This window comes from Rhipicephalus microplus, chromosome X (assembly GCF_043290135.1).
Source record: "Rhipicephalus microplus isolate Deutch F79 chromosome X, USDA_Rmic, whole genome shotgun sequence".
Classification (NCBI taxonomy): domain Eukaryota; kingdom Metazoa; phylum Arthropoda; class Arachnida; order Ixodida; family Ixodidae; genus Rhipicephalus; species Rhipicephalus microplus.
The window spans coordinates 388,875,094-388,899,293 of record NC_134710.1 but is presented as its reverse complement, the minus strand read 5'-3'; the positions used below and the strand labels follow the sequence as shown (position 1 = coordinate 388,899,293).

The following is a 24,200-nucleotide window of genomic DNA, read 5'->3' as shown; positions in this document are numbered from 1 at the left end:
TCTTTGTCTCGTCTGAGAGATTGTGCCTCCGGCTTCAAGTTTTCTGCGTCAGCCACCGTCTGCAGGCGAAAAGAAACGCATAAAAAGCAAAGTCCCGAAGGTCCCACGCTGAAGCCTGACTGGCTGCGCGAGCCACATGACACAAACGCGGGAGCGCCATTGGTCTCCTGAACAGTTGCCATTGGCAACAGCACAAATTCTCTCGCACGCGCGCGCGCCTCCCGCTGTCTACTTTTTGCGTCATCAAGCAGGCCATTGAAGCGCTGAGCGGAAATCTCGGTAGTGGGCAGCACGGTATCGCCGTAGATTCTTGCCAGCGATCATGGATTCGCCACTGTATAAGAAAAAATACCGAATATTACATCGATTTGGAAGACGCTAGCGCAAATCTTTAAACGTGAAAAAGAAAACGTCGACAGCTTCCTTTGCTGCCTCTGCTGCTCAACGTGTAGCTGACACGCTGCCGTTTGCTCTGTGAAAACTGTCTTCTGTATCGACTGATCTGCTAGCCAAACTGACAGTACCCTTAAGCAGCATAAAAGCATTGCAGATCATTTCCGTGCAATAAAAAAGTTTCCTTACCGTTCATGGCTTTCGTAGCTTGTCATCGTTGCAGTCATGGCTAGCAAATACAAAAAAGCAACTTCAGCAAATACGAAAAAGCAACTTTTAAAGCACTGACTTTGCATGGAGAGGTTCTTTTTTCCAACGGAGCGGTACAAAAATGCGCACATGTCGCTGCTAACCCGCATGGTGCATTGAATCGGAAGCCATGGTATCCCACTGTTCTCTATGGTTGCCCATTGCTTACATTTTGTCACATTGCCGAAGTGGGTGCAGTTACGACAACGGGCTACGTCTTACCCTCCTTCTGCCTTCAAGGAGAAGGCTGGCAAAGCCGCGCGAAAATTTGAAACCAGATGAAAGCGATGTTATAGCCCCTGTAACTTCCTTAATATGGCACGTATTCGCAAAATTCTTCCGGTGGCATGTTCGTGAAGTATAAGCGCACATATTTCTCTTTACAACAATTTTTTGACCTTGTGGTTGTTTACTGACCCTTTAAAGAAATAAATATATGAGATATTATATTTGACTATCTTGAGAGGCTTCAGAATGTGCCAAATTCTTATCTGAGCTTCAGGTAGGTACCTTTTATTTCAGATTATTGAAGTGTTTGGACGTTTCTTTTTTTGCTCGATAGATATGTCGTGCTTTGACAGTAAATGTTATTATTTTTTTAATGCTGTTCCCCTCCACCATTTTTATTTTGTTAGGCATATACTCGAGGCCGTTATCTGCCCTCTGGTTTTGAACTGTATGGTATGAACTTGCAGTCTGCCAATGTGCTCAATGGTGCGTGTGTTCTTTTGTGCCCAGCGCCCCGAGTGGCATCGTCGTCCTCCTCCTCCGTGACTGCCATCTCCTCGGCTGATGGGTCGTGGCCCAGCGGCAGTGCCCCTTCCACGAGTGTCAAGCGCAAGGCGAGTGGGGAGCCGCCTTCCTCGTCCAGCCATGTGCCCTTAATGTCCTGCGGTGGGGGCGCTGTGGGGTCTAGGGGCGGGGCAGACCAGTTGACCAAACCCAGCCAGGGACCACCTGGCCTCCGGCCAAGTGAGCGGCTGGAGGCCTGCATCAGCAACATGATGCGATCAGCTGAGCTCAACCATCCCAGCCGGGAGGAGCAGATAATGCAGAAGCAGCAGATTCTCGAAGAGTTGCAAAGGGTGGAACGTGAGCTGCAGGTGGGTCGGGAGAGGGAGGAGTCGCACGCACGCATGCACGCCCGCGGCTGTGCTTGGATCGTGCGCGCCTGCAAAGAGACTTGCAAGCTTCCTTTCAAGAAAGGGCATCACGCTGGTGGCTGTAGACTCCCAACCCTAGTAGTGTTTTCTCAAAGGAGGCACCTTCTAAAGGTTATGGTCTTTCTTATCTTGTATTGCATGGCTTGCTGGACTGGCTGCCCGTGCAACGCAAGTATCCTCATTCACAGCATGTCCACTGAATGCAGTGCAAACTTGTGCGGCTGCTGCAGTTTCTTTTTTCTCCCTTATCGCTTTATTATTAGGCATGGCCATCCTTTCTGGCACCTGTTAGAGCAGTCAGAAGGGACCACCTGCACGGTACATTCACGGTGTCCATCTAGAAGTGCACCTTTCATTGGCATAATCTTGGTTTTTGCCGCACCACGGCGGTGGTCTATTGGCTAAGGTACTCAGCTGCTGACCCGCAGTTCGCGGGATCGAATCCCAGCTGCGGCGGCTGCATTTTCGATAGAGGCGGAAATGTTGTAGGCCGGTGTGCTCAGATTTGTGTGCACGTTAAAGAACCCCAGGTGGTCGAAATTTACGGAGCCCCCCACTACGGCGTCTCTCACCATATGGTGGTTTTGGGATGTTAAACCCACATATCAATCAATCTTGTTTTTTGCAACATCCGAATCCATGAATTGCCCTGCATGTGATTCTGCATTACAGCCGAGCCTGCTCATAATGACCCCTAGCATATCAGGGCATGCGCTTTTGCTTGGAAGAATAATAACACAGCTAGAATAAAATCTTCTAGTTGTCTTGAGGATTCATTTCGGCCTCCTCTTCCACGTTCTTCTTTTTTCCAACACTGTTCGCGCGCAGCTGGGCCCCGCAGGCTCGTGCGTCGCAAACCATCTGGAGGGCACAAGTATCGGCTAGCGCGCGTAACTTGAAGTCACATTGTGTCAATATTTACTCACATAATTTGTGCACTCTTTTGTAATTTTGGAGCTCCTAAAAGGTTATTCTGTTCACGGCTGCTGTTGCTGCCCTCATAAAGCGCATCGTCCTTGTTTCCGTCGAACATGTTCGAATGCCTCATTTTCTTGAAGCATTTTCTTGTTAATGCAGGGGCGAAACTAGGTCCTACGACGCAGTGGTACCCGAGGACCTTAGCATTTGCACATAATTGAAAAAGCCTTCTTCAGTGGCAGGAAACTTATACCAAGCGCACACTCCTTTGTTTTCTCTCTTACCGATTGTGGTGATCGTCACAAGGTGAAGAACTTGGGGGCGAGCATGAATTTCGCCTTATTTTATTGTAGCTCATCGCAAGGGAACAGGAAAAAACACAAGGGACGAATGGCGAAAGTTAAACTTCGAAATCAACCAAGTGTGTGTTTCAGCACAAACACAGAGAACGATGCTAATAGTTCACGCGACAAGGTGACAAGCTCTCACATGCCTTCGGTGCAGAAAGTAGTCTATGCCGTGACGTGAGCTTGTATTCTCATGGTGGTGGAGATGGGGAGATAAAGGGAGGCAAACGCTCGAGCAGTTCCGCTGATCCATCAATAGGTTGCTGTGTGGGTACAGTGTTCTAAGGACTATAGTTCGGAGAAGTCCTCAAAAGAAAAGACTTCGCTTTTGCAGCCCGTCGAACTGCGCTCGCCTGCTCGGTGAGGCGTGTGTCTGGCGCGCTGTCCAAAGCACTTAAAGATTCAAAGTCTTTGTGTGCGCGCAGGCGATCTGGCTCGGGCAAGTCGGAGTCGCTAAATATGTGAGTAAATTTTTTTTTTGTTAAAGTTCGCAAAATATTAGGGGTGCACAAATTAAGTGAGTAATATAGTATCGATGCGCTAAGATGGCCTCCCATCTTGTTTTGAAAAGTGTCGCAGCTCGCGTATGTGCATGCAGTATGCGTGCCGTACAGTGACAGATGGTGTGTTGGTGTCATGCTACACAGCAGTACATCGTTTTTAACTAAGTAAAATGAAGCCATATAAAGAGTTCAGACGTGGCACGGGCGCTGTTAAGTTGGCGCCAATTAAATGTCTTGGTGCTATTGACTACACATTATCATTAAGTGTATGAAATGGGGTAATAATGTCAAAGTAAAGCATCCAGGGCATATGCTTACCTTCGAGACTTTCACATTCAATTCTGTGCTTTAGCATACCTTTTCTTGCTCTTATCTCTCCAACATTCAGACCTAAGCAAAAATTACTGCTCTTAAAGAAGCTTTGCTCGGCCTCGAGTGGGGCTTTTTATAGGCAAGCTCAGCTGTAGTCTTGAGATGCATTGAAGTGAATATTTGTGCATGGCAGATATACAGTAAAACCTCGTTAATTTGAACTTGGTTATTTTGAAATCCCCCTTAATTCAAAGTATTTCTGCAGTCCCGTATTTTGTAATGTAACTTTGAGTGGATAAATTCAGCACAAGTCCAGTTAATTTGAAAACTTTGGGTGCAGTGTGCCAAATAATTCTTGATTCCGATTTCGCCGCTAATCTGCGGACACAACGGCCCTTAACAGCCACCAAGCAATGTACTCTAGCCATACTAATAAGTGGTAGCTGAACCACCCCTGCCTCACTACTTCCAGCACCCAAAAAAAAAAAAAAGAAAAAAAAACGTATTTCATGACCCACTGGAATATGCACCTGTGGAGAACAAAACATGCTTTGCTGCAACACATCAGTGACGTGCGGGCAGCATGTTGCATGCTTTTTGCAATGTCAGCCTGTCACGATTTATTCATTCCTTCAGGGAACTTGAAGAAATTAAGGGGAAGGGGACGCGGATCAAGAAGTTGAAATTTGCGCGAGAAATTATCTAAAAATGCTTCCAAGTGGAGAGTAGCGACGTGAGAAATGCGCAAAAGTCTCCAAAAAATGGCATTCATGTTGTGCTGTCGCGAAAGCGACAATTTAGCCACCATTTGAAATCGTGCACGCACGCTGTGAAGGCCTTCCCCTTCACAATTCACTAGTAGCCAGTATGGTATATTCACAGAGAATAAACAAAAAAAAAGAAAAATATCGCATACATCACGTTTTTAATATCGCAGCAAGCAGTGCGAGGCTGCCATTGGTCGGCGGCGCGCTCCGCCTCCTCCCCCTTCTATCTTTCCGGCAAAAGAGCGAAGCCTCGGACGTTGCAATCGAGTTGTTTGGCGTTTTTTCTGCAGTTTTGCATCGTGGCAAGCCCCAAGAAGTGCAGCCTAGATTATTGAAAGTTCAGAACTCCCCTTAAGTATCGAGGGAAACGGCTTCCCAAAGTGACAGTGAACGCCGTTGTCACCGCCAACGAACTTCCTCGACGCTCCGACTTCAAATAGGCCTAACACTGACACCGAACGCCGCGACAATGGTTGTAAAATAGTCATTGCCGTGGAATTCGTCAGTGCATCCCAAATGAAGAGCGGATTCTTTGTGAGTGAACGTAGACCAGTAAGTGCTGCCACTGCCAACACGTTGCTTTGCCAAATCGATGCGCTGACTGCCCTTGCGGCGTGTACGCAATGCCCAACCTGCTGCGAATGGAAACTCTGCGTCCGAGATGTAGCTGGAAAGCGCAAAGTGCTTTCGGCATTCCGTAACTGTGCTGTAAAAATACCGATTGCCCTGAACCTACACTTTCATTTATGCACGCGTCGAGACATACTACTTCGGCCAGGGACAAAGGAACGAGCGCTCGTTTCGACAGCGGCAGCTCGGGTGATAGCTTTGCTGTAAAGGTGAAGGCAGTTTTGGCGCAGGCCATGACCAACTTTCATGATTCTGTGCGATTCTCAGCCTTCCGAGAATTCAGTGCAAGCTGCTTTTCATTGTGCCCCGATTTGATGCAAAAGAAATGGTTTCCTAATAAATGCCAACTTTCCAAACTTTCAAGCTTTTTTTTTTTTTTTTGACAATTTTATGTTTTCCGGGCAGCCTTTCAGACACTCATACTTATTGTATAGTAGCGAAACTTGGCACAAATATTCTTCAACACATGCAAAATGAAAATATCTACTTGAAATTGCAATGCCTACCAGCATTAGTTGTTAAAATATTAGGTTTTTGTTTCAAGGGAGATTGAAAGTAATTAGTCATTCAATACGATTTTTTTTCTTGGTTCCAATACTTATGAAACATATCTGGATACATATTTGCACTTAAGGGGAGATGCGAGTCGAAAAATCGCGTTGTAGCGAAATTTCTCGTATTTCTGATTTTTATTGCATTGTAATCTTCAAACCTTCTTCTTTCATCTGTGAAAATTTCAAAACTAAATTCGAACCGCAAAATGCAAAAAAATGTGTATGAAGGCATCGCGGTGGCTCAAAATTTCGTGAATTTGCGCCGATATTGGCCATCTTTGACTGCGCGCTGCTTCCCGTCGCAGTGCCGCCCGCCATCGCGATCGGTTGGGAAAGTTGCGTCCAGCCTTTTTCTTACAGCTCTGACGACCGCCAGTTTCGTACGTGGGCAAAAAAAAAAAAAAAAAAGAGGTTTTTTTATTGCGTGGTTTGAGCGGTTTGAAACGCGCGGCACCCTAAGACGCATCGCCATTGGCTACCGTGTCATTGTCAGCTGTGTTGGTGGCGGCCATCGGCATTTGGCCCGTCTGCTTTTCTGCGCGTCTACGTATATTTCTGCGATGACAAGCCCGAAAAAGTGCAACGTGAGACCGCAGAAGTTTTGAACGAAGCACAAGTTCAAGGGAAGGCGGCGTAAAGCGCCCCGAAAGACGGCAACGAATGAGAACGCGCCTACGTGTGCTAGGCCTGACGGCGGCATCGACGAGTGCGCGAGCGACAGTGGCTGCGATGAAGGGATTGACACTGCGCTTTCTTTCGTCAGTGCTTCGGAAAAGAAGCTTGGCTTCTTCGAAAAAGACGAAAGACAGCGCGATGAGGTTTGTGCAACGACAGTTTTGTGCGACACCCTCTTGCTGACGGCACTTGTGGCAGGTGTGGCATGCCCTGCTTGCGGTATTCAAGAACTTGCCGTTCGGGAGCCGGCAGAAAAGCGCAAGGGACTTTCGTCGCTCCTCGAACTATATTGCGAAAACAGGGAATGCTCAGCGACTGTTCTTTCATGCTCCTATACGTCACTGCGTGTTACGGCGGACGGCAGCAGCCGAGTGAGCCAACGGTACGACAGTGGGAGCTCCTGAGGTAGTTTCGCTGTAAATGTGAAGGCGGTGGTGGCTGCACGCGCTGTCGGCATTGGGCATGAGCAATTGTCAAGATTTTGCTCCATTATTGGACTCCCAAAGCCAATGCACCACCGAGGATTTTTTTTCGATAGCAAAGAAGGTGCACACCGCTGCCATGGCAGCTGTGAGTGAAAACTTGCACCGATCCAGAGAGTTGACGAAAGAAGTAGCAGGCGAAACTGATGTGGCTGTTATGTTCGACGGCACTTGGCGGAAGAGGGGCCACAAAAGCCACAACGGGATTGGCGCAGTTATCTTCTTAGATACTGGCCTGTGCTTAGACTTCGAGGTCATATCAAATTACTGCCTTACATGCAGTAGGCACAAGGATATGGGCCCAGACGAGGAAGTGTGGCTGGCATTCCATGGCCCAGTCTGTGAAAAAAATGCAGACTGTTCCTCCCATGCCATGGAAACGGAGGCTGCAATGCGCGTTTGGCAGAGAACACTGACTTATGACAACCCACTGCATTTCATGAGATCTTTGAGTGATGGTGACAGCAAAGCATATAGTGCAGTTGCAGAGTCAAAAGTCTATGGTGCTGTCAATATAGAAAAAGAAGACTGCACTAATCATGTGGCCAAGAGACTTGGCACCGCGCTACGGAAGCTGCATGTGCCATTACCTCGAGGGCAGAAAATGAAAGAGCCAGCCATTCAGAAGCTCCAAACATACTATCAGATTGCCATAACAAGCAACAGGGGGAGTGTACGGGATATGTACACTGCAGTATGGGCTTCGTACTTCCACTCATGCTCTACTGACAATGCTGGCAGCCACAAGTTTTGCCCTGCAGGAACAGAGTCGTGGTGCAAACATCAATGCGCTGAAGCACTTGGTGAACCTGCACCACGCCACACACCTCTCCTGACAAAAGCACAGGGATTGGCTGTTTTGCCCATTTAGAAGCGGCTAACGGATGAGAAGCTCCTTGCTCGATTGATTGATTGATTTGTGGGGTTTAACGTCCCAAGGGAGAAGCTCCTTGCTCGATGAATCAAAGGGAAAACCCAGAACACATCGGAATCCCTGAACAGCAAAATTTGGCTACTTTGCCCCAAGACTAAGTTTGTCTCCCAAACGGTTGTCGAGACTGCCGCAGCTATGGCAATCCTGTGGTTCAACAAGGGTCATGCTACTTTCGAGCACATCCTGGAAGAGCTCAACATACTGCCATCTAGAGATCTAGTTACTTTCAGTGATTCCCGCGATGCGAGGCGCATCAAGAGAATGTCCGAGCGTCTGACAGCAGAAGCAAGGGCCCATCGTCGTCGTGGAGTGAAAAGGGCACGGCTAGAAGAGAGTGCTCGCAAGGACCGTGAGGGCACAACCTATGCTGCAGGACAGTTCTAGTAACTTGCAGTGCTTTTCAAAGTTCTGTTTAACATTATGGCCAAAGATTATGCATTTCTAACAACTCTGTGATAAAAAAAAAAAGTTTCAAACTTTCAAATGCGTTTTTCTCCTTTTGCAGTTTTGTGTGATCTGTGCTTCTTATACACGCTAGTTCGTATACTTAGAATTGTCATACCTCTATGAAATTTTGCACATAGCATGATGAAGGCCCATAGAGTGCAAGTATCTATTCAGATTGTCAGTGCTACTTGATTATGTTTTTCAAAAATTACATAACATTGAAAGCCCTTGGCAACTAGAGCCATAGTAATTTTTTTTATTTTATTATTTTATTTCTCCTTTTTACACACAAAATTTGTATAGTTTTTTGCACTCTACAGTTCCAAAGGATCATAGTCAGCTATATCTGCATGCTTTATCTCAAATTTTTATAGGTCAGAATTGTAGCATAACAATGGCCATAATTTTGCAGTATCTGACCTGCAGAAAGAAAACCAAGCAATCTACATGAAAATAAATGACATATTTGAAAAGAGGAGAAAATACTCTATTAGCATGCCAATTTGTGTTAAATTCAGACTCTTATTAAGGAAAATCGTTTTTCGAGTAGCATCTCCCCTTAACAATCTATCAAAAGTCAAATAATTTCAGACATAATGCTTTTTTTTACTGAAAGTCAAGTACATAAAAGAGTACCCGCAAAACATGTAACTTTTCGCTATTGTGATGGCATAACTCAATAACTATAGCAGCTACATAAAAAAGATTGCATATTTGAAATCTTCATTAAAAACTATATTAACAAAATTTTCAAGTGTCCATGACCAGAAATAAAAAAAAGTTCTAAATACGATATCCCAAAAGAAACCAGAGAGCGCATCATAATACCTCCGTTACCCAGAAACATGCACCCCGAACATCACCGGGAGCGGAGGAATGCAAGAGCGAGAGCACTGCACAAGAAGTTTCAACATGACGCGGACGTGGTATATGTAGATGCAGCCGAATATACAGACGGTCGACACATGGCAATAGTCGCTTCAAATCAAGCGGGCCACCTGCTTGCTAGCGGCACCATTAAAACAGGAAATTCGGAAATCGCTGACGCTTGCGTCCACAAGGGCCAGCGTCGTAATCAGTGATTCTAAAACCGCGATTCATAACTTCGCTAACGGAAGGGTCTCGAAAGAGGCGTTAAGAATCTTAAATAACTTTCGCGGAGAGCGCGACGTTTATGTTATATGGACGCCCGCCCACTCCTCCCTCCCGGGCAATGAAACCGCACACACCTTAGCTCGAGAGTTAGCGAGCCGAGCAGGGGCAGGAATGACGCGGAGCCCGCGTGCGGAGAGAGACCGCATGTTCAGTTACAACGAAATTACCAAGCACTACAGATTAGGGAGGCAGCATTACCCGCCACCACACTCCTCATTAAATAAGCAGCAGGCGACAGCGTGGCGCCTATTACAAACAAACACGTTCCCAAACCCAATCGCTTATAATCATTGTTACCCGGACCTCTACTCAGACAGATGTAAACACTGCAATCAACGGGCGGACCTCAAACACATTATCTGGGCTTGCCCCAACATCGTGAAGGGGCCAAACACATACATGAATGCGGAGCAGTGGGAGACCGCGCTGCTAAGCTCAAGCATCGAGGACCAACTACAGGTCATCAGGCAAGCCGAAGATGCCGCTAGGGCCCAAGGACTCCTAGCTGCCATCTAAGGGAGGGGAGTCAACTCCTCTAACACTTGCCGTTTCAATAAAAGTTGTTTCTCTCTCTCTTTTGAGGAGCGTCTCCCCTTAAGGGGAGACGCTTCTCAAGGGGAGATGCTACTCCCCTTAAGGGGGGAGGTGGCATTGAAAAAAAACTGTTTTATTTGTTGACCTACAGCAATGAAATTTGGCATGCATAGTCGTAAGTGTCTAGAATAGGGAAATATGTAGTTTCATCATGATAGCTTCAGTAGTTCTCAAGTTACATAATGCTACACGATCCAATTACATGGTCTGCTCCTGGAAAGCCTAGCGCTGCAACAAAACATGCCAGGAAGCTGCGAATGGTGTTGGTATTTTCTCAAGAGAAAGCTACAGGGTATGACACTCACGGAATTTTTTAACAAGTTCTCTCTCTTTTTTTTTTTTAGAGATGATCATGGCTGCCGACACACATTGTCGGAAACAATGGCACGGACAAATCATGGTCTAGAAAAATAACAGGGCCACAAAACAGAAATTGAAGATTGCTGTACCCACAAGCAGTGTTCAGGGATTCAGGAAAAAAAAAAACAGAATCAAAATCGCTCCAGTCATTCTCGTGCTACTCTTTCCACGAGCAATGCACAATGTCCAAAACACACTTGTGAGAAAAAGCCTGTCGAAGTTTTCGACAGGCTTTTTCAATGAACTTTTTTGTTTCTTGTTGGATATTGATGAAAATTGGCACAGACACTAAGAATAACCTCACAGTGCTTCCATAAAAATTTTGAAGCGATACCTTGAATACTTTACGAGAAACAAATTATTTCTTCACTGAACCATGTGGAGGGGCTGAGCATAATGTCAAAAAAAAAAAAAAAAAACAGTATTGAGAAAGCTGCGTTTTAGGTTTCAACTTTTCTTTACGCCTCTAAGACACCTAAAAATTGTGATTTCAGGTTTATCTTGTGATATTGGACTTCTTTTCATGATTTACTCCTTTTCATGAGTTACAAAGAACAGGTATGGATTTCAAACCAAGTTCTTCGTATGAAAGAGTGGTGTGATAGGTATGACAGAAAAGATTGTAATTGAATAAAACCATATACTGAAATTATTAAATACTTTTCTTTGTGCTGAAGTTGTGATTAGCGTAATTAAGTACTTGATTACAAATATTCACTGAACTTTTTTTTTTATTTGGAGAAAAGTTTATTGCATCAGAAAAATGGATCACACCATGACGGCCTATGCCTTCTTTCTAAATAACAAAGTTATGGGCAGAAGACTGGTGGCACGGGAATTTCTAGCAGTATAATTAATGACACGAAACTGGCATATAAAATTTCGTGCCCCTGATTCACACATGCTCTTTCGCCGCTCTAGCCGTGAAACGTATCATCTTACAGCCAGTCGCGGAAACTCTAATCTACAGCAATTGATTAACCTCGGAACATTCATAGATGTTCGTGGCGATATCAAGCACAGCTCCAAGCACGTCTGAATCGCATCACAAAAGCTTACTGACAGCACTCCATATGACCGTGGGGTGCGCGGCCGCTGCGGACAGTGCAGCCGGTGCGTAATGCACTTGCCGGCGGCGTTCGATGACGATGCGCGAAATGTGTAACTACGAAGACAAACAAAAAATCGGCACGCACTGCACTTGGCATCGTATTTTCGAATGACGACGCACGAAACTGCTAGCCGCTGTTCCGAGCGATCCTTGGCAGTGAAGGGGGGGGGTGGGGTGATGAGCTTGAAGCGCGTCGCCAAGAGTGCGCTTGCGCGTCGTTCCTGCCCGCAGTCTCGCTGTCAGCGGAGTTAGGCCTAAAGCCGACTCCGATGACGCGCCGCACTCGTAGACCGCCGCGCGCCCGCTTGTAGTAATCTGATCGTGCATCCGGTGCGGCCACTCGTAGTAAATCTGATCGTGCATCCGGTGCGGCCACTCGTAGTAATCGGATTGTGCCGCCGCTTAAAGCTTCGTTGCTTGCGAAGAAGCAAAGAAGCACGTCGCCACGAATGCACTAGCGCGTCGTTCCTGCCCGCAGTCGGCGAAGTTAGGGCTAAAGATGACTCCAATGACGCGCGGCGCTCGTAGACCGCTCTGACGCTCGTAGTAACCTGATCGCGCATCCGCTTACTGCTCGTAACTAAAGCGTAGTTATATCTTAAGTGATTATCAAGCCGTGAACACGTCACGAAGTGGCGATTTTCGAGAGCCATGTCCTCGCGACGCACAAGCAGCAGACGACGATCTCCCGGAGCGAGCATCGGGCCAATGGTGAGGCGAGCGGAGGCAACATGGCGGCCACGGCCAATCAAGGGCCTCAAAACGATCTTCAAACATTTGCTTTTTGCTTGCTTGTTGTTAAAGGCAGGAGCCAGCTGAGGCGGGAAAGTTAAACACGGAGAAATGCTCTTTCCGATGAGCCCAAGAAGCCGGCTCCCGGGCCAAGCATCGCGAAGCTATAATATTTTGAAAATCGCCGTTTTCTCGCCATTTCCAGTAAAAGTTTTGCTACCTAGGTGGGTGAAACGAATTTTTCGAAGCACTTCTGCGTGGTTTTCAGTGTAGATATTTTAGAACCAGATAGAAAAAGGGTTCCAGAAACTGAAAACCTGAGTTTCAAAAAATTGATTTTTTTGCAATTTTTCGCGATCCCAAAGCCGCGTCCCCCCTTAAGGGGAGATGCTACTTGAAGACACATTTTTTTTAAATATTCACCCTAGAGCAATGAAACTTAAACTGATTATGAAACTTTTTATGCTGATTTCAAATACATAATTAGTTTTCTTGCAAGTTGACACTTGTAGCTCTGCAACCTGACAAATTGAAAACCTTAACCCTTTTGCCCCCCCCCCCCCCCTCTTTTCTTCCCTAAACTTCTGTAATTTTGTACTATTCATAATTTATAATGTTTCAAATAAAGTGTAGAATGCTAATAACTAATTAGGAAGCACATACAAAATATGTAATGGGTGGAAAAATAATCAACGTAAAATGTCCACATTTCACCTACCTTAGTAAAAGTTTACATACAATTTTTTGTTATACAATTACATATTGCCATTTAAACTAGATAATTGCATTTGTCATACTTTGGAAAAAATATGAGCAAAATTTCATGCAGATCCGAGCACTAGAAGTGCCCGAAAAAGGAGGGGCACATTGGAAAAAATGGCAAAACTTGCGTTTTAGATAAACGAGTTTCAAAGTTAATATTGAGTTTTTACTTATGAAAGCTATCAGTAAATCTGATGAAATTTGCACACCAAAAAGAACAATCCTTCTTGTTGTGGCCACTGCTACTAAAATACGCCAGCACCATGAGTTTGTCCCTCTCGTCGTCTTCAAGCAGACTCCTCACAGACATTTCGCTCACAGACAGGGCCATGAAACGCTTGCCAAACTTGCGCTCTGTCTGGCAGAGCCTTGTGCCAACTGCAAGTTAGGAAGAAGTTCGACACGACTGCGAAATCCAAACTAAGTCCAGTGTCATGCCATTTTGCGGCCATGTTTGTGCCACATACCGTCGTACATAATGACAATGTCGTCCCTGCCAAGTTCTCTCACTGCGAGCTCTTTCGACCTCGCAAGATGGGCGCTGACGTCATCCATTGCCGCATCACGAACTTTTCGGCTGACGGGTGCGAATAACTTTTGACGCATTGGCTTTTGCAGGCCAACTAATTAACTGCCGCAAGTCGGACCAGCTGCTCGTAGCCTATTCCTACAGAGTGCGCCGCACAACGGCTTTCACTTGCGAGCAATTCCTTTTTTCATTCACAACGGAGATAATTACACGAGAAAAGTATTGCCCCGCCGCGGTGGTCTAGTGGCTAAGGTATTCGGCTGCTGACCCGCAGGGCGCGGGTTCGAATCCCGGCTGCGGCGGCTGCATTTCCGATGGAGGCGGAAATGTTGTAGGCCCGTGTGCTCAGATTTGGGTGCACGTTAAAGAACCCCAGGTGGTCTAAATTTCCGGAGCCCTCCACTACGGCGTCTCTCATAATCATGTAGTGGTTTTGGGACGTTAAACCCCACATATCAATCAGTCAACGAGAAAAGTATTGTTCAGGTGCGCTGCTAAACAAGACATGGACCCCGCAAATAGGTCTCACAGCACATACAGGCGCGCAGCGGCCAATGGCGGTCCCCGATACGTATCACGTGATAAGCCAGTCACGGTGCTCGAAAAACTTGCAGAAGTATGCTTATTTTTATTATTTCTTGCACTGCATCAGCGAGAGAAACTGTTATTTGAAGAGTGAGGCTCGACTCTTCGACTCATGCGATCAACAATGGCGAGCGGCGGCGCATTATCGGCGGCAAGGTGCTCGAAGACTGAACACTTTGAACCTTTAAACAGGCACCTTGTGCTCTTTGGGCGCAATTTTAAAGCATTTCCAGTTAAGTCTCGACCTGTATTTTTTTGTTTCATAACAGTAGAGGTACTAATCTTATCAAAACAGGTGAAAATAAAAAATCGGTAATTTTGAAAAAAAAAACTCGTTTTTCGACCCGCATCTCCCCTTATAGGTCAGCCTGGAGAAATTTGTATGTGGACCTCCGAGTGCAAGTGCCCCAGCGATTCGCGCACTTGCACTGCTGACGAAGTTCTTGCTTGCAATGCCTACTAAAGCCTCAATGGTGATGTTTTCCAGCCAGAACACATTGCGAATTTCGTCACCTTGTTTGTTTATAAATTCTTTATTTTATCAAAAAGAATGGGTGAATGGTCGCGTCATGACGAGTTGATGCAGCGAGAAGCAGGTGACGTGCTTCCCACATGCCACTACTGTGTTGCAGTGAAGATGTCTCGTTTTTCGCTGGCGCGCAATTCAGTTGATCACGTTTTTTTTCTTTTTCGGTGACGGGGGTTAGGCCCGGAATTCTCACTTGTTTGCGGCAAAATTGTGACCAGGTATTGCTGGAAAGTATAACCCTTGGAGACACAAACTAGCCAGCATAGCAAACGACCATCCCTGATTAATTTGAATAATTTCAAATCCTAGCATCTCACTTTTTGTATGTTCTGTCAATTCTAAAATGCACTTGATTCGAAAATTTCTCATGGTCCCAGTGACTTCAAATTAACGAGGTTTTACTGTATTTTGTTTGCTGCAGCTTTGGTGCATGTGAGCAATGTTGCATGGTCTGGCATGTCCTTGCCATGATGTCTTTAATTGCCGAGCAAGAAAGCGCACCATGCAAGGTACCTTTGAACTGCTTCTGGAAGGCAACTTCGCAGCCGTGTTGCCATCACAACTCTTACTTGGGGACGCTACAAGCGGCACATGCGACCAGCAGCAACTTTGTGTGATGAGCTGGTGTGCGTAGCACAGGAACACTGTCCTGGTATCAATTTGGCCTTCGTCTATGCTTCACTCCAGGCTTCCGAGGACATGATGCCCAACGAAGATGGCACCCCTGCATGTGCTTGCCAGGCGCACACCGCATTCAGCTGGCAGCAGGCAGAGGTTGGCGTTCTTGCGAGCCGTCTACTGATATATGTTCATAGCAGGCTGCGACTTTCAAACCGAACTCGCTTCACTCACTGCATGGCACGCTTAGCTTCAAATAACATCCTGCAATGAAACTAACCCTCGTTCCATCACTCCTGCTACTAAGGGTCGGCTCTTGGATCTCGGCCATCTGGTTTACTTGTGTCCTCGTCTGAAGTCTGTTGACAGCTCACTCCACTAACTTGTGCAGAGGGCGAAGCATTTGCAGCCACCCAGCTATGTCATAACAGTCTGTATTGACGGTATTGAACACATTCAAAAGCATTAGTTGCTTATCTGTGCACACATGCAGAAGAGAGGGGAAAGTAACAGCAATTTAGCCTAAGCAAAGAGCCTTCATGAATATTTGTGAATTATGAATTTATGAATTTTAAATTATTTATTAATATAAGTTATATAGTACAGGTAGCATATACAGTAGCACATGATTGGAATCAAATAGCGCTGAAGTGAATTTTATAGAACACCGAACACTTTTCAAATGGGCGGTCGGTCACACATTTATTATTCAACAGCATGTAAATGCTACGCTTGGATAAGTCAGCAAGTTCCTGTTATTACATTGCATGTCATGAAATGGTTGGGAAGTAGAGTTCTCTGAATAAACAGGCCACTGGTTGACATACTCAGCATTTTTCAGAGGGTGGCGGCAGTTCAGAGGATATTTGCGCGGCCTGAGTGATGCAGTTCTCCAATCCCCCAGTGTAGGGTAGCCAACTGGATGTCTTTCCGATTAACCTCCCTGCCTTTTCCCTGTTGTTGCTTCCTTGCTTCCTTCCTGATTGATGCATGAACATGCTGCACCGTACATTCCTTCTTTCATATTTATCTTTTGTCATGAGGATGATGTTGGTCATACTTTTGCTTATAGGCAATTTTACGAGCTCTTCTTCATGATGTCTTGGTAAATTTCTTTTGTTGACACCTGTAGTCTCACCTGTATGAAGCTTCTTTTTCTAAGGTTTATTCACAGAAGCTTTGCTTTCCCAGTTTGTGCCTATGTTATCTGTACCTTCTTCAATTTTTTCATAGCTTTGTATTTATGACTAGTGCATAGAAGTAAGGGTTATTGCTTCAATGTTCGATTTATGGCAATTACATGGCAGTGCTTACCGAGTGGAGTAGGTGTTAAGATCAGTGTTCGCTTTGCCTGTGTATGGTACTATTCAACCCTAAAAGCGAGGTTCATCTGAATCGACACTCAGGTAGTCAGAAATATTTGTGTGAAAGCACTATCAGTATAAAACGCAGCATATCTGATCTATTTTGTAATTACTTTACTAACTTGTAAAAAGGGGGGGAGAAAAAGGAAAAGGTAACAATAAAGCAAGGCAGCTTTTGTGCAGTCACGTGGATCTGACATTTCCATTTAAGAAAAGTTATTATAATATACTCACACCCACAAAGTGCAGGCTTTTGTCCATCTTGTACTGTTCGAAATAGCTTTAATTTTAGCTTCCAAATTTGCAGCTTTGAGTTGCCTTTGTTCAAATATGTTTGATATGACGAGCAGTCCTAAAGCTCTGCAATGTTTAGCCTGTAAAATATATAAGTTCCCACAATTTCATTATTTCCACAACCACCGATGGCACGTTAGTTTGCATTCAAAAGACAGGCTTGCGATTAAGTTCAAAATGTACCACATCAAGAGTTGGGGCTATTTATAGCGAGTGTATTTTGAAAATGCATTCGTATTCATCTATAAAGATGCACAGATTACCAGATACACCAAAATGTAAGTGCTAGCTAAAATAAGTATCTCTGCAATTGCCTGCGCTTTGCAAGTTACTATTAGATATGAAAATAAAGTATGCTTTGTGATTTTGAGTGTTAGCCAGAACATAGCAAAATTCTTAAGAGACACAAAGTTTATTGCAGTTTCTTCTTTTGGCCGAACTCGTAGTTTACCTAAAAACGAAAACTTGCACAGCATGTCGTCTGCTATCAGAAATTCATGGGCTCAAGGCAGGGAATGTTGATATAGTCATTGTCTTAGAAGCTAGCACGTCCTGTACTGTGGTGTTGTGTAAAGTGGTCTTGTGTGTAAAGCATGCTTACAAATCCTCCAGATTAGTGAATGTTATTTTACTGGCTCGTGGTTTTTTGGATACTGGCACATTTCAAGCTTGTAGAGCACCCTAAATATTGGCAAAATGCTAGCTCGGACCCACACTTTTCCCATTTAGGTACAGCTTTCTGCCGTTGCACTGGCATATTGAAATTAATCTGGACAAACAGCATTGGCTCCATAAAGCATGCACTTGAGGTACTTCAACATTTAATGCCATTAACCATATCCGTGTGGGAAAGGTGCATGCTAGTGCATGGTCCTGAGTAAACTACCAAACTGCATGTTTTTTATTTAAGCACTGCTCCATGCATGCTTACAGGTTTTCTAAATTAGCGCATGTTATTTTACTGGCTCATGGATTTATGGATACTAGAAGGTTTCAAGCTTGTAGAGCACCCAAAACATTGGCAAAATTCTTGCACAGGCCTACACTTTCCGCATCTAGGTATAGCTTTCTGCTGTTGTGTTAGCATATCAAAATTAAACTGGGTATATGGCATTGGCTCCACAAAGCATGCACTTGAGGTAGTTCAACACTTAATGCCATTAACCTCATCCGTGTGGGAAAGGTGCAAGCTAGTGCACGGTTTTGAGTAAACTACCAGACAGCAGCGTTTTTATTTAAGCACTGCTACAGGCAGTGTCATGCGTTACGAGCAGCCAGTTCCAAGATATGTGTATTTTGTGTGACTTATGATATGTATGCTTGTTGTCTTGTTGCTGTTTGCAGTTCTGTAAATTATGCCTTTTGTACTTAGATGTGGTAAATGTTCTTTTTTCCCATCCTTGTTCGTTTTCTCTGTATGTGTGTGAATTTCCTTGTGCTTTATATGCATAGGATAAATTATTTGCCTGACCTAACCGATTCAGCACTAAACAAACGTGTGAAAGACACTGTACAGTGCAGTGTATTCTGAATCTTCTAGCATAGATAGCGTACACTAAATTGCACTGGTGCTTAGAAGTGATGGTGTATTGGCAACCAAGTTACTTTTTTAGCTTGCTTGTGATAGCTTGCAGGCGCTACTAGTTAATAGCAACCATTTTACTGCAGATTTTGGAATCTGCAAGATGTCAAAGTTTGTTTACTTTGCTCACTCGTGCCGAAATTCACATATGTGCTGAATCGTTTGGTCTCATTTTGCTGATAACTGACTTTCGATAAAATCTTAGTTGCTACTCAGAGAAGGCGTGACCTTGCAAGCTTTTTCTTTATATATATATATATATATATATATACATATAGTTTTTTCGTGCACAACATAGGTGTGTGTGCAAAGGTAGGCTCTATGCCCTTTCCTGGGATGGGTCATAATGGGGTGGAGATCAGCAGTGGGCTGCATGTCTGTTGTCCGTGTGGGCCGTGCGTGCAGGAAAAGGCTCATGCCCAGATCGTGCTGTCTGCCCAACACCACCAGCACCTGGCTGCGGCTGCATCGACTGAAGATGTGGTGGAAGAGCTGAACCTGCGCAACACTGCCCTCTCCTCCTCTTCAGCGGTCGTGCCCCCATCCTCGACTGGTGCAGAGATAACTGCCCTGCCCTCCTCCTCATCTGCTACACAGCCTACACTACTACCTGCTGCTGCCAAGAGGCATCTTGACAAGGCAAGTGATGCACTACTTTGAGGGAAAGTAGCTCTTTTTGGGTGGTTCGATTTTTTTTTTTTTTGTTAAGAGGAGATGAGAGTCTGGGAGGCTAAAAAATTTCCCCCCAAAATGAAGAATTGATTCTTTTTAAGTGTTTTTTTTAATGATCTATAGAATCTGAGAAAAAGCTGTTCTTAAAATACTGTAGCCACGTAATGCGTATTTGTTGTCTTATTTGGTCTCAAGGTCAGCCATTTCTGCTCGTGAAACCACAAGACCTCAAAAATGGTCATATTCGATGCCACGGTACCTGAGAACTATGCCAAGTAGCGCGTTCATTTTGGTCTCATTAGAAAGATGAATCCTTTTTTTTTTTGTCTGTTTTGAGCAGAATGCTTTTCGTCTAGCAACAACACAGTCATCGCGCATAAAAAAAAAAACCTATTACTCTCACAACATTGGTGCGTTTCTATCACGTGGGGTAGTTCCGGGTGCCTTATTGGATTCCAAGAGATACTTCTGCTACACAGTGGCGAGTAATCCGCAATTTAGCAAAGAGGTCTAAGCAACAGCTTTGCCATCGGTGCGATGGCAGGCAGTCATCGAAAGTTCCGTACTGCTGCTGCGTTCGGGAAGATGCGAAAACGCCGTCCGAGAGAGCGCAGCGGCTCCTTAGCGAGACCCTCTGCCGCTGAGTACACCAGAAAAGCTGGCTGTGCTAACACTACCACGAACGCGGCACCCGTCACCGTGGGCGCGATAACGGGGGCCAGTGATCACATGCAAGCTTTATGCCTTGACACTAACCCAGGGTGTCTAGCAACCGGGAAAACCGGGAATTGTCAGGGAAATGATACACGCCGGGAAAAATCAGGGAATCGTCAGGGAATGTTGCCAAAAAGAGAACCCAGTCAGGGAAAATGACTCGCGACTTGTTCCCCGGCGCGGAGCGTGCACTCAGCTCACCGTAATTGGCGCAAACAGCCAACGGGGACAGATCCAATCCAAGCCAGTGGGGCAGTAGTGCCAAGGTTGACAAGTTTGGCCTTTTTTTCTCCTTGGCCTGGCAACCTTGAGCAGTGTGCGCTGGGCATGCTGGGTATACAGTATTGTTGTTTTGGACCACCTCTTCTGTCCGCCATGTTTTGAACGACGGAACCTTCTCGTGGTGGTGTGTTTTCATCGTTTTTTTTTCTGAGGAGAAGCCTTCTCACTGACGATGTGGGCGGCGAGAAAGTGCTCCTTTAATTTGGACTGGACGAACTCGAACGTTTCGGAATATGCAAGCTGGATTAAGCCCGTGCAGAATGATCCTCACAGTGCTCATTGCACACTGTGCTGCAAAACGTTTTCTTTAAGCAACATGGGAGGAACTGCAGTTTCCAGTCACGCGTCCAGCAAGAAGCATCTTGCTGGTTTGAAGTGTCGGTCGAGTGCCTCGCAAACTGGTATGTTGTCCTTTTTTACGCCAGCGACGAACGTTTCGGCCAAATGTAGCGAAGACCGGACAGTCACGCCCGAGGAGCCTGCCCCCACCACAAGTGCGAAGACATCAATGAGCGGCTTTCTTCTGAAGAGCGCTGTGACAAAGGCCGAAATAATGTGGTGCTTAAACGCGGTAGCGACTCACGGATCTTTTCGGTCAACAGCGGCGTCGGCCTCGCTCTTCCCTCTCATGTTTCCGGGATGTGAAGTCGCTGAAAAACTTCATCTAGGGAAGGACAAGGTAGGGTATACGATTTGCCACGGTATTGCGCCTTACTTTCGTAAGAATCTTCTATCAAGCCTTGCCGGTGTGCCGTTCTTAGTTGTTTCATTTGACGAGTCGCTGAACAAAGTGACCCAGAAGCAACAGATGGATGTGCTCGTCCGATATTGGGATGACACTACTGATGGCACTGTGAAAACACAGTACCTAACTTCATGCTTCTTGGGGCACACGTGTGCGGAGGACCTGGCATCTGCATTCAGGAAGGCCACAGAAGAGCTCAAGCAAGCCAAGATGCTACAAGTTTCAATGGATGGGCCGATTGTGAACATGAAGTTCCTGAGGTCACTGAAGGAGGAACTCAAGGAGTTGGATGAGAGTCACAATATCCTAGATATTGGAAGTTGCGGGCTGCACGTAATGAGTGGAGCATACAAGGCAGGTCATGCTGCAACTGGCTGGGATGTGATAAGCTTTTTTCGCAGCAGCTACAACTTGTTCAAATTTGTGCCTGCACGTCGTGCTGACTACGTCACCTTTACAGGAAGTGCACTATTTCCCCTCAAATTCTGTGCTGTCAGGTGGCTCGAAAATGGGAAGGTAATCATCAGGGCGTTAGAACTTCTTCCTAACCTGCTGAAGTTTGTGGAGGGCTCTGTGAAGGCAAAGAAGCAGCCTACATGCTCTAGCTACAGTGCTGTTGCGAACGCAGTGAGGGATCAGCTGTTGCCAGTAAAACTGGCCTTCATGCTGTCAATTTGTGAGGAACTGGAGCCATTTTTGGCAGAATTTCAGACTGACAGTCCAATGGTGCCCTTTATTTCAACTGCACTGCACAATATACTGCGGTCACTGCTTTCAAGGATTGTCAAGAAGGAAGTGCATGTTGCTGCAGACACACCCGCGAAGTTGCTCTACTCACTTAGAGAAGCTTGAGAACTGTATTCCCGTACCTACCTTCGACATTGGGTTCGCTGTGAAGAATGAGCTCCGCAAGGTGCCCAAAATGCCACAGCTTACTTTGCACCAATTCAAGAAAGACTGTCCTTTGTTAAAGCGTGCTGTCAGAAGGTGGTGGAGAGGTCACCATTGAAGTACAAGCTAACAAGGGGTGCCAGCTGTTTGGACCCCACATTAGCATTGTCTCCGGAGGCTGGCCCAAAACGATTGACCCTGGCACTTGAAGTGCTGTCAAAGCAGCAGTGGATGACTGGTCTGCAAGCAGAGCGGGCCCATCGTTCTTACATAGAGGTCTGTTCATTGAGCCTCAACCAAGAAAAATTGAAAAATTTTGACAGTAAAGAGCAGAGGCAGGACATTCTGTGGCCAGATCTCTGCTCACATGATTACAAAGAGCTGCTGTCTTTTATCAAGATCATCCTGTGTTTGTCTCACGGCAACGCTGCCGTAGAAAGAGGCTTCTCGGTCAACAAAGAATGCCTCGTCGAAAACTTGAAAGAAGACTCGCTGATAGCACAACCACTGGTGCATGATGCCGTGTTGGCGGCAAGCGGCGTGGAAAAAGTTCTAATTACTGACAAGATGCTGCAGATGGTTCGGAATTCCTACAGCGTCTTCAGAGAGGAACTGCAGAAAAAGAAGGCAGAAAGATGAGTGGAGTCAGGTGTTCAGAAGAACAAAAAAAGAGGGGCTGCTCTTGTCAAAGAACTGGAAGAAGCGAAGGCTGCTTAGTGACTCGCTTACGGAAGCTAGTCTCCTGCAAGGAAAAATAGATGCTCTTAAGAAGTAACAGATGAGTGCTTCAAGAACTCTTGTGCAGTGGCTGACACAAACAGCAGAAATCGATGTGTGTTTGCATAGACTTTGTGCAATAATACTCTAGTCAGCGACTACAATTTGCGGTGAATTATTTGTTTGCGCTCTAAATAAAACAATGTTTTGTCGTCTGCACTAATGATCTTACATGTATTGCCGCCTATGCAGAGGTCAGGGAATTTCACTTGAAATTGTCAGGGAAAACCTGGAAAAGTCAGGGAATCTTAAAATAATAATTTGCTAGACACCCTGCTAACCTGGTTTCTGACGCTGAAAACTTGGCCCTCGCGTGTCGTGCGAGTGACATTCAGGGCACCATTCGTCAATGTCAGCCACACGAAGCAAGTGGTCTTTTTTAAGAGGCTTGGCAGCAGCCCTGACGACTGGAACACCATTTACACTAGTAAGGTTAGCGATGGTGAATGAACTGTTTCAGTTTATGAAGTGTGGGTGTGTGGTGGGCCTGCCAGTATTTCCAAGGAAGATCGGTAATATGGCACTGCCACGAAACTTCTGCTGATGTGGGATGATTGCGGAGAACTGAAAACTGTATGGAGCTTGCCAAAAGTAGGGGGGGATGCAGTGCGCGGCCCTATCGAGATCATGTTATTGGTAGATGCGGCAGTGAGCACCGGAAACAAACTGCATTGAATGACATTTTTTCCACCCTGAATATTTCACGGAGGGGCATGGGGGGGGGGGGGTGTGCCCACAAAGACTTACCGTAATTACTCGAATTTAACGCGCACCTTTTTTCCGGTTAAGCGAGTTCATAAATCGCATGCGCGTTAGAATCGAGTACGAACAAAAAAATTACGGCCAATCTATTGCCATCGGCAAATCTAAAATGGCCGCCCCCTACGTGCGTCGACATGGCGCGTCGTCCATTTCTGCCTATGTGTTTCTCATGTGCGGCACTTCGTACGTGTGCTGAGGAGTTCGTCATCTAGTAGTGCATTAGCATCGACGGCGTGGAATGGCCGACTCCAAAAACTCGAGTGCACCACGATGCCGCTTTTAAAAGAAAAGTCATCGCGTGTGCAGAAACGGACGGAAATCGGGCCGCATCGCGGTCGTTCGGAGTTCCCGAAACGTGCGTGCGGGACCGGCGGAAACAAAAGCAGAAGATTTTCTACAGCAAAGCTTTACGCAAAGGCTTCAGTGGACCACAGCAGGGTCGGTTTCCGCAAATTAAAGAGCTGCTCGGCGAGTACGTGCTTTAGCAGCGAGCAGCACAGCGGCCCGTGACGGCAGAACTGCTCCAAGTGCGGGCTATGCAGTTAGTCTTAGAAAAAGGTCTAATGCGGAGCCCGTTTAAAGCGAGCAGGTGCTGGCTAACTAACTTTATGAAGAGGAAAGGCGTTTCCCTCCGAAGGGGAACATGCATGTGCGAAAAGTTTTGCGGAGGTGTACGATGAAAAGCTTCACGGTTTTCAGAGGTTCGTCCTAAACTTGCGGCGCAACAACGACTACCTGCTTGGGCAAATCGGGAATGCCATCAGACGC

The 24,200-nt window shown here is 45.9% G+C and overlaps 2 protein-coding genes across 14 annotated transcripts in view; both read left to right on the top strand.

The window, feature by feature from the left end:
• The window catches only part of mask (multiple ankyrin repeats single KH domain), a 340,851-nt gene that overhangs the window by 147,314 nt on the left and 169,337 nt on the right, over window positions 1-24,200 (top strand). For 10 of the 13 annotated variants that reach the window (XM_075880101.1, XM_075880092.1, XM_075880091.1 and 7 more), the window contains exons 12-13: window positions 1,381-1,916; window positions 18,995-19,228. In XM_075880101.1, coding sequence (XP_075736216.1) covers window positions 1,381-1,916; window positions 18,995-19,228 — 770 coding nt within the window. Of the gene's footprint in view, window positions 1-1,380; window positions 1,917-15,418; window positions 15,506-18,994; window positions 19,229-24,200 lie in introns of all 13 variants that reach the window. The other 3 variants (XM_075880102.1, XM_075880100.1, XM_075880096.1) reach the window with 2 other exon arrangements.
• LOC142776439 (uncharacterized) lies at window positions 19,256-22,519 on the top strand. The gene has a single exon (XM_075880103.1). It carries the CDS (start codon window positions 20,430-20,432, stop codon window positions 21,852-21,854), a length of 1,425 nt encoding a protein of 474 aa, XP_075736218.1. The 5' UTR covers window positions 19,256-20,429; the 3' UTR covers window positions 21,855-22,519.